The sequence below is a fragment of the Ambystoma mexicanum genome, chromosome 10 (assembly GCF_040938575.1).
Source record: "Ambystoma mexicanum isolate Mex_15411 chromosome 10, UKY_AmexF1_1, whole genome shotgun sequence".
In the NCBI taxonomy this organism is placed as follows: Eukaryota; Metazoa; Chordata; class Amphibia; order Caudata; family Ambystomatidae; genus Ambystoma; species Ambystoma mexicanum.
The window spans coordinates 305,547,305-305,563,029 of NC_090932.1; the positions used below are offsets into that span (position 1 = coordinate 305,547,305).

Below are 15,725 nucleotides of genomic sequence, written 5' to 3' on the forward strand. Positions count from 1 at the left end.
GGATTGTATCGGAAATGCATAGGCAACTTTTGAACCCTTATCAGCGCTTTACTGCCTCAAACCTACATATATACTAAAACAAACTGTGCCATATTTGACGAATAGATTTATTTTGTAATTGCAAGAATCAACAATATATTCATAATGTTTTTCTAAAGAACAGATGAAGATTTTTTGAAAGATTCAGCCCATATCCTGGGCAAAAAGTGAGCGTGTGGTTCTCGCTGGGGTGCCCCTGCGAGTTTCTTTCTTACGTAATAGACCTAGGCCACATGGCAGCGTTCTCATAATTTGGCCCAAAGAACCTAGGGCTCTCACCAAGAACTGCATGCTGACGCGTATCTCTCCGAACTCTTAAAGCCCCTCCCACCACGCAGACAAAATCCCAGATCTGTGTGCATATACAAAAGTGGAACAGGATTACATAAAAACCTTAAATTGCATTCTTAGGAATTTGGAGAAAAAACTTCCTACCAAAGGGGAAGACTGGAGCGCAAGGTAAAGCTATTGGCTCCTACAGTGGCAAGAGCCGAGGCACTCCAGACAAAGGCCATGCGGCCTAGTTAGGAAAAAGTCCCACCACAGGAGGTGCAGCGATGGCAGGGGATAGGCGTAGCAGGAAAATAAAAATGGTAGCAGGAAAATAAAAATGGTAACATGATATTCCAACCTTGGATGTGCAGCAAAAAGGATTGGCTGTGGGAGTCGGGAGCCTGTGCAAGTGAAGACGCGTGTAGTAGGTGTGCATGTGCGCATGCCGTGGAGTGTTTCTATTTGTATAATCAAATGTGCCGGGCATCATTGTGGATGACATCCCATGAGTATGGAGGAAAGGGGACGGGATGTAGGCGTACAGCTTGTTTTTTCGTATTAGCTAGGGGCATGAAGAAATACTTCATGATTATAGATGAAATGGCATTGTGGGTGCATGGCTTAGTAGGGCCCACATAAATAGACAGGAAAGCAGAGACAGTAAACAAAATGATGTAAAAATATCAGATATTTCTTAAACTGTCATAGAAAACTCAATGTTGTAACACTTTAGAGGAGCTTCCTTGAAGAAGTTTGAGCCAAAAGAGCAATGGAAAAGAAACACGCATTGCAATCAGTCTCCGGATGCGAAGAACCTACTCGCCACCAACTGCAATTGACTGGGAAAGTTGCTGATTTAGAAATTGTGGTATGACTCTCGACATTCATGATGAAAATCTTAGCCAAAAATTGAACCCTGTGAGATAATCGTATTTGCTTTGTTACATAGATACGCCAAGCTGATTACTTACCGTAGGACTCGTCACTGTCCACAGACTTGATGCAGATAAGGATGTGCTGGTCCAGCAGGTATCCAGGGTCTGAAATAATTGGTGTCAGCTGGAAGAGAAACAGAGTTGGATTCAGACTAGTGATGGATCATATTACTTGAACTGTGGGGATCCCTTTCCAATATCAATGATGGATATTAAGAGCATAATTCTTGTGCCATTATTGACGTTGCAGAAGTGCAAAAGCTTGCAATGCCGGACACTATGCTTCTTAATGTGACCGACCTTGTGTTTGTAGCATAGTGCGCCAGGACATAGTGGTACAGAATACTAGGCACTTATTAAAACAATATCAAGATATAGGATGCTAATTGGCAACATAAGGAAGCGGGTGAGGAAGAGTGTTTCTTCTTTTTATCTTCAACTAATCACATCATCATGTAATTAATGAAGAACTAAAATTAAGGAGTATGGTACCAGGAGTCAGGCTGGTATCATGGGTAGGGAAATAAGTAGCCTTATGTTTCCCCCCTTTGCCCATACATTCGCAGAATTTTGCAGCCCCTCAACATTTTCCCCAGCATTGGTTTATTTGTTGTATGCCACACAATAATGCCCAAAGACATTTTAAACAGTGCCTTAAAAATGTCCCACTTACTTAAATTTGCAGCCAACATCGACTCTAAAATGGGATCTCTCTAGTCTCCGTCACAGTAATAGTGCCCTGTCCTGTCTGGAAGTTTACAGTGAATACCCAACACTCTTAATGTTCTGAGAGGCTATAATTGCTTAGGAGGAGTACCACACTAAGATACTCAATCTAGCACTGTTCACAAGCTTCAAATATTTTCCCTAAGTATTTCCAAGGGCCTAGAGGCAATTCATTTTGCATTATCAGATGTACATGAAAACCCACTTGCTTGCAAGTGAGCCGTTGCCTCACTCTTTCTTGAGGTCCTGAGGTGCTGCGGAATCTGACTCAGGGAGTATATGTCCTCATCACTATAGTTTTTACAAAAGAAAGCACAAAGCCAATGAACCTGTCATTCACTGTGATATGGATGAGAGAAATGGCAGCTCTATGCGAATTTGGAAATAATTCTGAAAAATATGATGTGTGTCATGGTTACTGTGCACATTCAGAGCAAAGAAGTGCAGACCACTTTTATTGAAGTGTGGGAAATATCTCTTGATAAGGTAACACAGAGTGCACATGCAAGAGACCAATCCTAGACACAAAGAATTGCCAGGAACAACAGCGTTCAATGGGGTGTGTGCAGTTATGAAAAAGAGAAGAAAATGTAGAAAGAAGGACTGAGTTTAGAAACTCATCAAATAGAGGCTCGGCTCTGTTAAAAGGCCACAGGAGTGGAAGTATGAGACATTGACAAGCTTTGCCCAGCAAGGGCCAGGAAATGTAGCAATAGTGGGAAGCAGCAGAACCTTGCTACAGCTTGTTTTTGCAGGGCCCAACAGGTAACCTCATCTGATGTCGATCACACAGCAGTAGCAGTGCAACTAAAAGAAGAAAAATGAAAGAAACCACATTACAACATTAAGATAGATGGTAAGGTGACCAGAGTGATGGCTGACTCTGGTTCAGACTTAACCATAATGCCAATCAGCACCTACAAAGAGATGATGGATGGAGAAATTATAGTTGTGAAAAACCTAGCACGCTTTGGAGAATCCGTCATCGCATTACTGAGTTACAGTAAATGTCACATTGAATTCAAAGGACGGACAGCATGTACCAGGATCTAATTTGCAGAAAAAAGGACTGGCAGTTACGTGCTTGGATGACCAAGCAAAAATGGACATCAAACTTGGCTGAACTGATGAGGAATAAGTGCTGTTAATAGACCTTGCGGGTGCTGTAAGGTAGGCATGGTATCAAGTATTAGACACAGACAAAATGGATACAAGTCTTGAAAACCTTTATTTGGTATTTAAGTTGGATTGGTAGAAATCCTAACTGGCCCTAACTCTATAATGGGAGTAGTCGCTACTATTTAAACAAATAACAAAACAAGTCCAAGTTTGTCTAGTCAAAATAAAAAGGCCTATACTAAAATAAAAATAACCTTGCTCTCCTTCTTGAAATGACAAATGTGTTAAGGGAATAGAAAAGGAAAAATTGTGTCTCAAAAGAAATGCCAGATGGCTTAAGTAGTAACTCCCTTCGCCACATTTAGCGCCACAGGGTCTTGAAAGTTTCTTAAAAAGGATAGGTGGATGGAACAGTTCTATCAGTCTCACACACTCTGACTTACTGGTACAATTCAACAGTTCAGGTTTGGGCTTCAAGCTTCTGGTAGTTCAATCACTTCCTTAGGCTTTCTCTGCCATGTCATAAATACACAGTTCTACATTTGTCCTTTTACTTTCCCATGGTTCACCAAAGGCTTCCTTCCGGCGGGCTAGAGCCTGCTTCTCTTTCCACATTCACTTTCTCACTTTATCACAGTTCTGCATGGGCTTCCCTCTGCCGGGCAGGAGCCTCTCTATTCAACTTTTCACTTTCTCACACAGTTCTGCACAAGCTTCCCTCTGCCGGGCTCAAGCCCGTCTTTCTTTCCGTGCGGGTTCCCTTCCCCACGTTTTGTCTTGGTGTCTTTTCACTGTCAAAGACCTTCGAAACTGCAAGGATTTTATGTAGACTTCTGCATGACCACTTTCACCTTTCTTTACACAATTCTACAATCAGCAATCGTCCTTATCTTGCAACACCACTCTTTACTTTGCCCTCTTGGCCTCTTTCAAAATTCATATGCAACACCAATGCTCCTTGGTATTTCTTTCTCTTTGCTTTGCCCGCTTGGCTTATTCAGAGTTCACATACTTTGCTTTTTACTTATTCGCCTTTTTTTCGGGATCGCGATTACTTTCTTGCCTTTGATTTCCGATGCAATATACTTCAACTTAGAACATTTCACAGAGACCTTCGAATGTGCGATTTCGCCTGACAAGACTACTCTGTTACTTTGTATCCTTTACTTTGACAATTTAGCATTTGTCCTTTCAATTACGCGATTTACTGGCACAGGTGCAGCCTTCAACCTTTGGGTTACAGTTACTTTTGCTTTTAACACAAACTGGGCTTTTGTTGCCTTTGATAACTCACCGATCGTATTAGTTGGTCTTCTTTCATCAACTTCTTTCATGCAGCAGTCATGAACATTACCAACGCCTCCTCTGCTCGTCCCCAACTCTGCCATTCACCCGCAAGGGTCACGGGCCGCGTCGCAGCACCTTGTAGGTTTCTTTCTTCCGCTCGCTGTGTTTCAGTCTTGGAACGCTTACGGCTTCCCGAAAGGGTGGAATCCTTGCTTGGCTCTCTCTCGTTCTTTGTAAATGCCGATCAGCCCCTTGGCCTTCCAGATTCCATAGCCTGGTTCGCATCAGCCCCTGAAGAGCTGTTCCTTCTCCTACCCAGCCTCGCACAGAGTGTGCCTGTGCACGCCACCTTTTATCCTGACAGAGAGTGTTAACAAGTGGCAGGTGTGTTTAGTTAAGATTACGTGCTGACTCTGCGTGGCTTCATTACAGGGGCAGAGCCATTGCAAGTCAGTAGAGATCATTTTTCTGGCCTCATTCCTCATCTTCCTCGGCTCAGTAGTGTTGTCAATGTAAAGTGGGGAGGAATTATGGGAGCTGTAGTTTCCCATAAAATAAACAGGGATAGGGGTTAAATGGGTTGTGGAAAAGGGAGATACCATGTCTCACCACCGTGTGCTTCTCCCCCACTCCCCGAGGACCCCCTAAGCAGGTGGCCCTGACTCGCTTGTTCAGCCCCATGTTCAGGATCCAAAAGCGATGGGATTTCCCTGGCCACCTGAGTACGGCACCCCGGGGACTAGGTTGTGAAACCCTCTTTGGGTTTTCACAGTGCTGACAAATTAAAAAAAGGAATGCGTGATGCTGTTCTCAAGCACGATAGATCAATCAGTCAATCAATCAGGGTTCTTATATAGCGCCGCTTCACCAGAGGCATCAGTGCACAAAGAAGCCAAAGAAAGACCATAAGAGCTTAGGCAAACAAATACATTTTAACATGTGTGTTAAATTGATTAAAATCCTGAATCTGGCGTAGTATTATCGGAAGGAAGTTCCACAACCTGGGACCTGCCACCGAAAAGGACCATCCTCCATATCATTCAAGACAGTAAGGTGGGATTTTAAGTAGGGACTGTGAGGCTAATTGCAAAGACCTAGTAGGATAGTAGGGTGTTACTTTACTCTGTAATGTTTTACAGCCTCTGCCCTCCTGGGTCTCATATTGTTTGTTTATAATGCACTTAATACCAACAAGTGGTTTCTAATCACGGGTTCGTGATTCAAACCTGTGTTGTGCTGCGTTGCCTTGCTTTCAAGACAAACGCAGTTCCCCTGAGCTATCCTTCCTCACCACAAATACTTAAATTGTATTTGTGACAACAGGTAGCCAATGCAATTTACGTCTAGCTAATGGCATTGATTTACCATAAGAGATGCCAGTCGTCAGTCGAACTTCCACATTTTGGAGAACCTGTACATGGTTCAATAGATATCCTGGCTGTGCAAGCAGTATAGCATTGCAATAGTCGATGCTGCCATTTATGGTTGCAGCAACTACTTGAGCATGCAGATTTCTGGGGAAAAATGTCAAGATCTTCTTCAGTTTTTTCAACTTCAGAAAGCCGCTGCTACAGATGGCACTAACCAGTGTTTCCTTAGAAAAAGAACAAGATAATGTCACTCCAAGGTTTGCTACTGCTTTTACAGGGATGGGGAGCAGGCATAGCTCTAATGGCCAATAATCCAGTGTTCAACAATGAGGGGAAGGAGAGGGGCCTACCATTAGTATCTCTGTTTTGTCCCTGTTTATTTTGAGCCAATTTAGGCTCATCCAGTTATCAGCTGCTTCTAAACAAGTTTTTAATCAGGCAGCCTCTAGTCAGAAAATAAATTTGAGTGTCATCCTCATAACAACAAAAAACAGTAATCAAAAGAACGGATAAAACCAGACAGAGTTTGAATGTAAATATTGAAAAGAAGTGGGGAAAGTGCAGATCTCGGAGGGGCTCTACATGGAACAATCATAAATGAAGCTCTCAAAGGAGGTAGCGAGATGGTTTGTTTTTAGGAATCAAGAAATGAAACAAACCAATCATAACCACTACCACACATGCCAGTATCTTGCAGTCTGGACAAGATAATCAAATGGTCAATAGTGTTGAAAGCGGCAGATACAGATTTGGTGCCCATAAGTGGGCGAAAACCAAATTGTTCAGGATCCAAAATGTGGTTGTCTTCCAAAAAAGCTTGGCGCTGTGGGGCGAGCCGTGCTTCCAGCATTTTCATGAAAAATGGTAACAAAGATATTGGCCGATAATTAGAAAGTGTTGCCACATTTACATTTTGATTGTTTTAGCAATGGGACAACCAGTGCATGCTTTAAGTTAGCAGGTATAGATCCAAACATAAGGGATGAATTTAAAGCTTCTGCAAATATTTCACTAGCATCTCTCACCATTGCTTTAAGTTGAGAAATGGGAATTGCATCATAGGGGATTCTGATTTTAGTTGTTGCACACTCGGTAGATTTAATAGCTAGATGATAGGAAGCTAATACTATTTTAGATCAAGATTTTAATGCTGGGTCGAGCTTTGAGCACCATTGCCACTCTGCAAGACGAACTTTCTCTCTAAAAGTGCTTAACTCCGGGGAGAACCAGGGAGCAGAGGGCCAGTCAGTTTTCCGTCCTAGCCTTAAAGGAGCTTATTGTTCTGCGGCCACTGAACAGCCTGTAACCAGTTGTGTCAATAATGATGGTGTTGGCAGTAAGTCCTTTTTCTGAAGCTGATATTTCGATGTAATCTGTTGTAAAAGCACAGGATAGCTAACCCTGTGCCACCCTCTTATTGGGTGCAGGCAACAGAAGAAGAAAAAAGGAGTTAAATAGTGGTCAATCCAAGGTAAAGACAGCTAGGGTGCACTAGCCCAAACAATACAAAAATGAAATCAAGGGTATGGCCCTCAATATGTGTAGGTTTTGTAATAAGCTGGGGCAGCGATAATCTTTCCATGCAGGATAGAATAGAAGTTGCAGCCTTGCAGTCACTACATTCCGCACAGAAATTAAAATCACCTACCACACACAGATTATTATGTGCAAACGAAAAAGCTAACATAGCCGGAAAAAAATATTTCTCAAACTTGGTCAGACTTGATGAGGGAGGCCGGTACTCTGTAAGAAAATATAGGGTAAAAGACAAACTCACTGAAATTCTTACAAACATGGCCTCCCTCTCAAAGGTGGGTCTCCATGGCAGGAGAGAGCAAGAGAGATAGAATGTGTAAAAAGCTATGTGCTTTGTGTTTTTGGAAAGACGAAGAAAACACTGAAAGACAATCTGCGTCATATTTGTAAAAGAAACCTTTTATTCAAGATTCTTTTTATATATAAAAATACTTAGAGATTAATCATACATAATTTTCAAAGAAAAACACAATCAATAAATAATTAACCTCCCACTTCTATCAACATAAATACTCAAAACAACACCTAATGAGTCAAATGTACATATCCAAACTAAATCGATCACATTCAAATTCATCCAAGATTCAGGAGAGAACATTACACCAAAAAGGAACCCACATCCGTGGGATACACAACTTTCACCATACATTTTAAATTCAAGTGCTTGGTTCTCAAAATGTTCAGGAACGTGGGTAGAAACAAGTCCCAACCCGTTTTGACATGTGGTTTTGTCAGAACATCTTCATCAGGGGAAAGAAAGAATCAGAAAAAATAAAAAATAAATACATAAACATTCTTAAGGGCACAAGTTCATCACAAAATGTATTTAAACAATTTATTCAATCGATATGCTGAACCCAATGCGGTATGTATTCTTAAAAGGTCACAAAGGGAAAAAGAAACTTTGGAGTTGATGTGGAGTATTTCCTTAGTTCACAGTGTAGGCACATTGATTTGTTGCTCTCATCCTTAGGCAACGGATGATGAGTCGTTCATGGATTGCTCTTTAGCCCCAGCATCCTGATCGATGTTGTCTTGACCAGAAAAAGGTGAGGTTCCTCTCTTCTCTTGCATGTAATGCATTTATTTTGTCCAGAGCACTCTGAAGCACTCTATTTCATCCAAATTTCTTGTTGTGATTTGCAGCCTGGGAATGTGAAGAGAGACAGTGCTAGGGATATTCTAGCTTTTTCGGCGCATTATCTACGGAGTGACAATCCTGGAGCCTTTACTGTGAACTTACTCCACACCCCTCCTTTTTCTTGACCTAGTGTGTGCAAGAACAGCTTCATTTTGAAGCCACTTCTGAATAATGGCTAAAGTTTAGGTAGGTCTGATTTGGATATCAGTGTCAGTTGTGGACCTTGTGAACCTTGGTCTTATTTAGGGTCTGGGTCCCATGGTGGTGTTTTAGGTGGATTGGGTGCATCTCTTCCCTTTCGCTTCTCTTGTGGTACACTGTGGAGCCCTGGGAAACAAAGTTTATTTTTCCCTTTGTGACCTTTTAAGAATATATACCGCATTGGGTTCGGTATATCGATTGAATAAATTGATTACATTGTTTAAATTAATTTTGTGATGAACTTGTGCCCTTAAGAACGTTGGATCGTCAGAGCGATGGGGTCTAACACGCAGGTCCAATCTCACGGTTCCTGAGACTGTCCCACAACCCCACTAGGTGAGAAGAGAATTTTTCCCTTTTCCCACCACAGTGGGGGCATTAGCACTTCTGTGCTATACGCAAAACATGTCAATGTAAACTCTCATAGCGGGCTTGGTTCAAACAGGTCACTCCAAGCTTGCAACTTGCCACCCAGCTTTAACCTGTTTTTTAGACTTCAATTCGATTCATCTCCCCCTTTTCTTTTTTTGTCCCCTTTTTCCAATAGGGTACCATGAATTCACCCTGATGATGGTGGCAGTTCAAGACCACCGAAACGCGAACAATATTAAGGGAAATCTGCTTCTAGATTTTGGACAGATGAAACATTGTCCCTCCTTTGGGAACTAACAGGTTGTCTGGAAGCAAAGCCTCTCCTTTTCTCTTTTGAGTGCATTCCCCTAATACGCGTTGGTAGACCCAATGGGGGTTTCCTCATGGAATCTATGAAGTGAATCTTTTAAACTTATAGACTCCAGCATATGAGCACAATATAACAAACCAATACAGTAGCAAGAACTACAGAACTGATTGATTTGTCTAATTATCTATAAACTTGTATTTAGCACTACATTTGTGAAAACCAGACTAACCTGGAATTTAAAACACAGGGTTAATGTGTATACACACTGGACTTGAAGTATACACAAATAAGTTTCTGGCACATGAGCCCAACATCCAGAATTGTTATTGTAAATTGTTCCTTCACTAATTTTTATTTTTTCATTCAATCTTTTGTTGCAAGAAAAATTGGTTTAGATTTCACCTTGAAACCAAGACCCCTACTTCTATTTTTTCTCTCTGACTTGACTAAACTCAGAGATGTTTGCTTGTTGATATTTCTTTACTTCATTTCCTCTCCCCTCCAGCACTGGGTTTCTGTTCACTTGCATTACTATCTTTTCTATTTCAATTTCTATACCACTATCTTTAAACAACAGGATTGTGAAACAAGTTTTTATTACTTCTTCTCTTTTACTCTCATTTTTTGTCTGATATATCAAAACTCTTATCTGTATATATTTCCTTTTTATGCAACTTGAAATGTGCAAATATCACATTAATAACTGTCTACTAAAAATGTTATGGCTGATGTGGCATTTATTTACATGAATCATGCATGAATATGATGTTGCTCGGGGCAAGATTTGACACATTAGCCCCGGCCAAAAATGTATCTTACTAATTCAACAAATATCTAAGGTAAAGAGTACCATTTCTTTTGCAGCGATTGTTTTTTGTGTTATCTACTTAAGAATGTTTATGTCATTTTTGTATTTGTAGTGATTCTTTCTTTCCCCTGATGAAGACGTTCGGAACAACCATACGTTGAAACCAGTTGGGACTTGTTACTACCTGGGTTCCTGAACATTTTGAGAACCCAGGACTTGAATTGAAAATGTATGATGAGAGTGTTGTATCCCATTGATGTGGGATCTTTTTCGGTGTAATTCTCTCTCCTGAATTTTGGATGAATTTGAATGTGATCGATTGAGTTGGCTGTGTATATTTGACACATTAGGTGCTGTTGTGAGTATTTCTTTTTATAAACATTTTTATTGATTTTTAATTTCCAACCCAACATAACTTAACATTGTTCTCTAATTTCTGTCCGTATGTCCCACACAAACACTCCTCGCTCCCCCTCCCAGCTTATTCCACAAGCGTCGTTCTGTCATCATGCATTCAACTGTGCTATCCCTTAACTAATTGATATTAGTAGGCGGTACATTTTTTATTGATTGTGTTTTTCTTTGAAAATGATGTAGGATTAATTTCTAAGTAATTTTTCTATATAAGAAGACTCTTGAATAAAAGGTTCTTTTACAAATATGACCTAAATTTTCTTTCAATGTTTTTTCTAATACCCTATTTCTCGGTGTATTTGGGGCCCCTGCTTTTCTGTGTTCTCTTCTTAAAAAAGGATGCCATATCCGTAAAACAAAGTTTGCTGAGCTGCAGTGACAGCCCATCAAGAATTACAAGTTGAATTAGAAAAGGTGGTAAAGGAAGGAACCATAGAACTGGTTGAACCCTCAGAGTTTTTAAAAAACGTAGTCAATTAACTTACATCTCTGGAGTGACTTACAGAGCTTCAAGAAATCATATCCAAGCATCAATTACCTGATCCTGATCCTAAAGAATGCAAAGATCTTTTGAAAGCTTCATATCCATGCTGCTTATCATCAGATCAAACTACACAAGGCACCAAAGACACTCAAAGCGTTCATAATGCCATTTGGGACATTTTAGTTAACCGGCATGCCATTTGGGATATCATCAGCGGCTTCAGCATTGCATTGCATCACATCCATGGATTCCATACTAAATACAGATGAACATGTATCATACTTCCAAGATGATATATTGATGTATGGTAAAGATGAGGAGGCTCATGATCTACCTCTGGAGAGAGTTTTGCAAAAGTTTGAGAATGGCATCACCTAGTGGTTTTTCAGTTCAATGTGTACTATAGAAAAACACACACCAATATATGGCTTAATAGGCTATGCTCTAGCTCCAGAAATAATATCAAGAAGGCACCTGTAGCATACTTTGCTCTTCACAAACAAATCCTACCAGCCGTAAGAAAAATATTGACAGAAATAACCACCCCAGATATGTGATGTCATTAGTGATGTCATCTTTGATGTCCTGGCTGTCAGTGTTAGCAGTGTATGGCGGGGGCGTGAGTAATGGTTGCATAGCTTACCATAACTGGCACATTTCTTGGGTTTTTCGATTTATTTTACTTGTAACCATAAAGTCCCTTTAACAAAGGTTTTTCCCTGAATTTGAATAGGTTCTTATTAGTGCAACTTAACCATAAGGTCCATTTAACAATGATTTTTCAGTGAATTTCGTAGGTTTTTATGAGTGATAAATGTTTCATGATGTTACATCACTGTATATAAGTTATTAATAATTATTTTTTTTATTTTTTTTATTTATTGCATCAGTTAGTTTCCCAAAAAACTTTAAATGCATAGTGAAGAGAGAAAACAAAGAACAAATAAAAGTGTTTCAACTCTATAGGGGAGGAAATAAAAACATGAAAAGGATAAGTAAAAAGTAAAAAAAAAAATAATAAAAAAAGGCAAGCGATGGCACTGTATTTGAATTTATAGGAATACATTTCCAAAGTCCAAACTGGTATCCAAAGTTAAAAAGATCTCTCTTACAAAGTTCAGCAGTGCCAAAGTCAAGGATACTTTTCCTCCCCCATCTTAAAATAGACCACCTCTCGTGAGGGGATTTGAATTTGAGGTTCTCGAAATGTTTGCCCAACCATTTTTCTCTCGAAGCTGACAATGGGGCACAACTCGTTACCAAGTGCTGCAGGGTTTCAGCCTCTTGCCCACAACAACGACATAGCAGTGGCCGAACTTCCCTTTTTTTGATCCTTCTTCCAGTCACTTCCCTTGTGGGGTAGAGATTCAAACGGAATCTCAGAAATTGATGCCTTTCTAAATGAGAAGGACATTTGTCAAGGTATGGAAGGACTGTGCCTCTACTGTAGTGTTCATCCAGGCCCATCGATATTGACTTGAATGCCCTAAGCTTGTCCTGGGTGACTATCCAGTCCCAGTGAAGAAGTTTATTCTTGACCCTCGATGGATTTTCCATTAGCCTGGCTTCAGTTTGGGAGATGTTATCCAAGATACCTTTACAGGTATTGTGCCATGCATTTAGAACTGGGATCTGTTTGTTGGTCAAGGCTTCATTAAGATCATAAAACCACTTCTTTCTGGCGGGACAAGGCATTTGCTGTGTAAATTCAGAGATTTCCAGACCATAGCAATGTAGAGGGAGGTTAACCCCAGTTCTTTCCTCACACATTCAATGGGTAGAGATGATGGAAGTCCCAGTACTCTTTTCCAGAAGCAACCTTCCAGTAGACGCCAAACCTCTGAGGCCAGAAAGAAATTCTCCTCAGCAGCATAGGCCAAAATGGGAGATACTTTTAGTTTAAAAGTCAGTGGGCGAAGAGAGAAAGAACACCTCCGATAAGTGCCACATAGTTTTCTTGATGATATTAGATGTTCCTAATGCCAGGATTTTTGATTTTTTTTGGTTGATTCTTAGACCATTGTCCTTGACGTACAGTTCCAGTGCTTTTAACTGTCGCTGAAGGCCTATCGCTGTTTGGTCTAGCAAAAGGAGATCATCAGCGAACAACAACCTGCCCACCGAGGTCCCCGCAATCCTCGGTGGGAAGCTTCTTGTTGCTTCGAATGCTTCATGATATCAGAAATAAATAAGCAGAATACAGCAGGCGCCAAACGGCACCCCTGTTTCAGCCCATTTTGAGAGGGGACATTGTTTGAGAGGGTTCCTTCTCTGTCCAGTCTAATTCTAAGAGTTGTTCCACTGTGTAGTGCCTCCAGAGGTTCTCTCAGATTATCTGGACAGCCCAATTTTCTCAGTTTATTCCACAGTAAGCATCTGTCGACCAAGTCGAATGCCTGTTCAAGGTCGATCGACGCAATGTAGATATTTTTATATTTCCTTTCCTTGACCATACATTTTAGCGTATTGATGATAAGGACATTCAGTGCCGTTCTGATACCCTTACGAAACCCCGACTGCCAAGGATCTTGATGGTGTGCCAGCCAACTCCAGTTGTTCAGATGTCTCAGGATTATAGCGGCAAATATTTTTCCCACAACATCCAAGAGGACGATTGGTCTATAGTTGCCTGGATCCGACCTATCGCCCTTCGTGAAAATGGGGACAATAATAGACTTCGTCCAGGAGTGGGCTATCCTTTTGAAGCTCCTTATAGCATTGAACAGGTTTGCCATGAACTGACCACATTTCTCCGGGTCTCTCTTGAGTATATCATTTGTGAGGCCATCGGGCCCAGCTGCCCTAGAAGAATTTGATTTATTGATGAGGTCAACAATATCCTGTTTTTCAAATTTGAGATCCCAAGGTTTATTCGAAGGTTGATGATTTTGTATAACACAGGGTTTACCTGTGGAATAGAGTTTATGAAAGTGGTCTTCCCAGGCCATCGCTGAAATAGGGTTTACAATTTTCGAATCAGCAGGAGAACAGGTGTCGTTAATTAGTTTCCAAATGCCGGAGATGTTTTTAGTGGTGACTAATTTTAACATATTCTCGCTGTCTTGTTGCAATAACTGATATTTACGTTGAATGAGGCAATTTCTGTAGTTGTTTCTATTTTTTTTATACAGAGCTAATTCGTCTGGCATGTTTGACTTTTATCAAACGCCTCCTGGCCCTCCCGACAACCTTTTTTTTGCCTGCTATTTGTGCATCGTAAGCATGCCTGTAGATCGAAGAACCTCCTTTTTGTGTGTCCTTCGTTACGAAAAACCACCAGCACGTCAGTGTATTTAATCAAGTGTGGACTTGAATCGTTCTCATCCAGTTTTAACCTCGTTAGGGCGTCCAGTGCTGACCCCATGTCTTTCCTCTTGATTCCGATTCTGTTACTACCCGGGGCCAGTTCCAGGTGGTGCTCCGGTAGGTGTTTATCCGCTGCAATAGCATTTGTGGCCCAGGCCTCGCTTACAAGTTCCAAAATAGTGTGGTCACTCTGGGTAGTTGGAACCACTGTCAAGGAGTGTAACTTCCCCAACAGTCCTTCTGTTGCGAAGATGTAGTCCAGCATGCTTACTTGATTTGCACGTTTCCAAGTAATTGCTGCTGGTTTGTCACCCCGCAGACTACCATTTACCATATGGATGTTCCTTCGTAGAAGCTCCTTTTCGAAGTCCACTCCTCTTGGGATGTTTTTCGAGGCGATCAAGGGCAAAAACTCCAATTTGCATCCTTTTTTATCAAAGCATTCCATGTTGAGGTCCCTGCAAAGGAGGACCTCCAAATTTAGGCACAGGATCCTTGCGTCATCAATTGCTTTTAGAAGCACTTCCTTAGAGGTGTCATCTTGCCTATCATTCAGGCACCAGTATACATTGCATATAAGCAACTTCCGTTCCGGTGGAACCTCCTGCTCTTTTGTGAGTAATTTTGTGAGTAATTATGCTGTTATTAATTGAATCCAAGGATTTAAGTTTGTAGCTGAGAGCACCGTTAGGCCACTGGATCTTTTGATGCCCAGTAAGAGACCTGAACAAGTCTCCCTTTGGGGCCCTTTAGAGCCGGGTTTATGTGTAGTTCAAACCCGTCTTGCAATGGAAGGTCGCCCAGCCATGTCTCCGGGAGACAGAATAAATCATATTTAGATAAATCCAACGCTTGGTTTCCAAGTAGATGAGAGAACCCCCTAGTGTTCCAACTCATAACTTTTTTACCCTTTGATGTGGTAAATTGTTGAACACTAGCAGGTTCTGACTGGCGTTATGACTTTACTGCTAAAAACCCAGCCAGCCAACTCCAATCCTCCGGGCTGCCTACGGAGTTCACCTCAGATTTTTGCGAGAAAGAACTTGTTGAGCCCCTACCAACATAATTCCTTTTTTAACATATATGAAAGAACTATACACCCCCTCTAACAAAAATATTTTTTGCAACACATACTGAGGTGTGTCGTTATCAGCAGCGCATGCTGGGAATACAAATCATGGTTGAATTGCCTAAGGTATGAGGCTCGAGCATGAACCCAGCCCTACCAAACCAACCCCATTATCCACAGATTCTTCAAATGGTGGCAAAGTTATAACCTAGCCTGCATCCTAGTCCAGTGTTCACTATACCCCGATAATGTGACCAATGGGCAGTGCTCATGACTTGCAGCTATTGCCAGTCTCCACAATCCAAGGGACATGGGCTTTGGCCATGTCGCATGCT

The 15,725-nt window shown here is 41.2% G+C and overlaps 1 protein-coding gene across 7 annotated transcripts in view; it reads right to left on the bottom strand.

Annotated features, from left to right (window-relative positions):
* INPP5D (inositol polyphosphate-5-phosphatase D) overlaps positions 1 to 15,725 on the bottom strand; it is a 1,036,816-nt gene that overhangs the window by 199,742 nt on the left and 821,349 nt on the right. For all 7 annotated transcript variants that reach the window (XM_069617886.1, XM_069617890.1, XM_069617887.1 and 4 more), the window contains one exon: positions 1,284 to 1,371. In XM_069617886.1, coding sequence (XP_069473987.1) covers positions 1,284 to 1,371 — 88 coding nt within the window. The remainder of the gene's footprint in view (positions 1 to 1,283; positions 1,372 to 15,725) is intronic.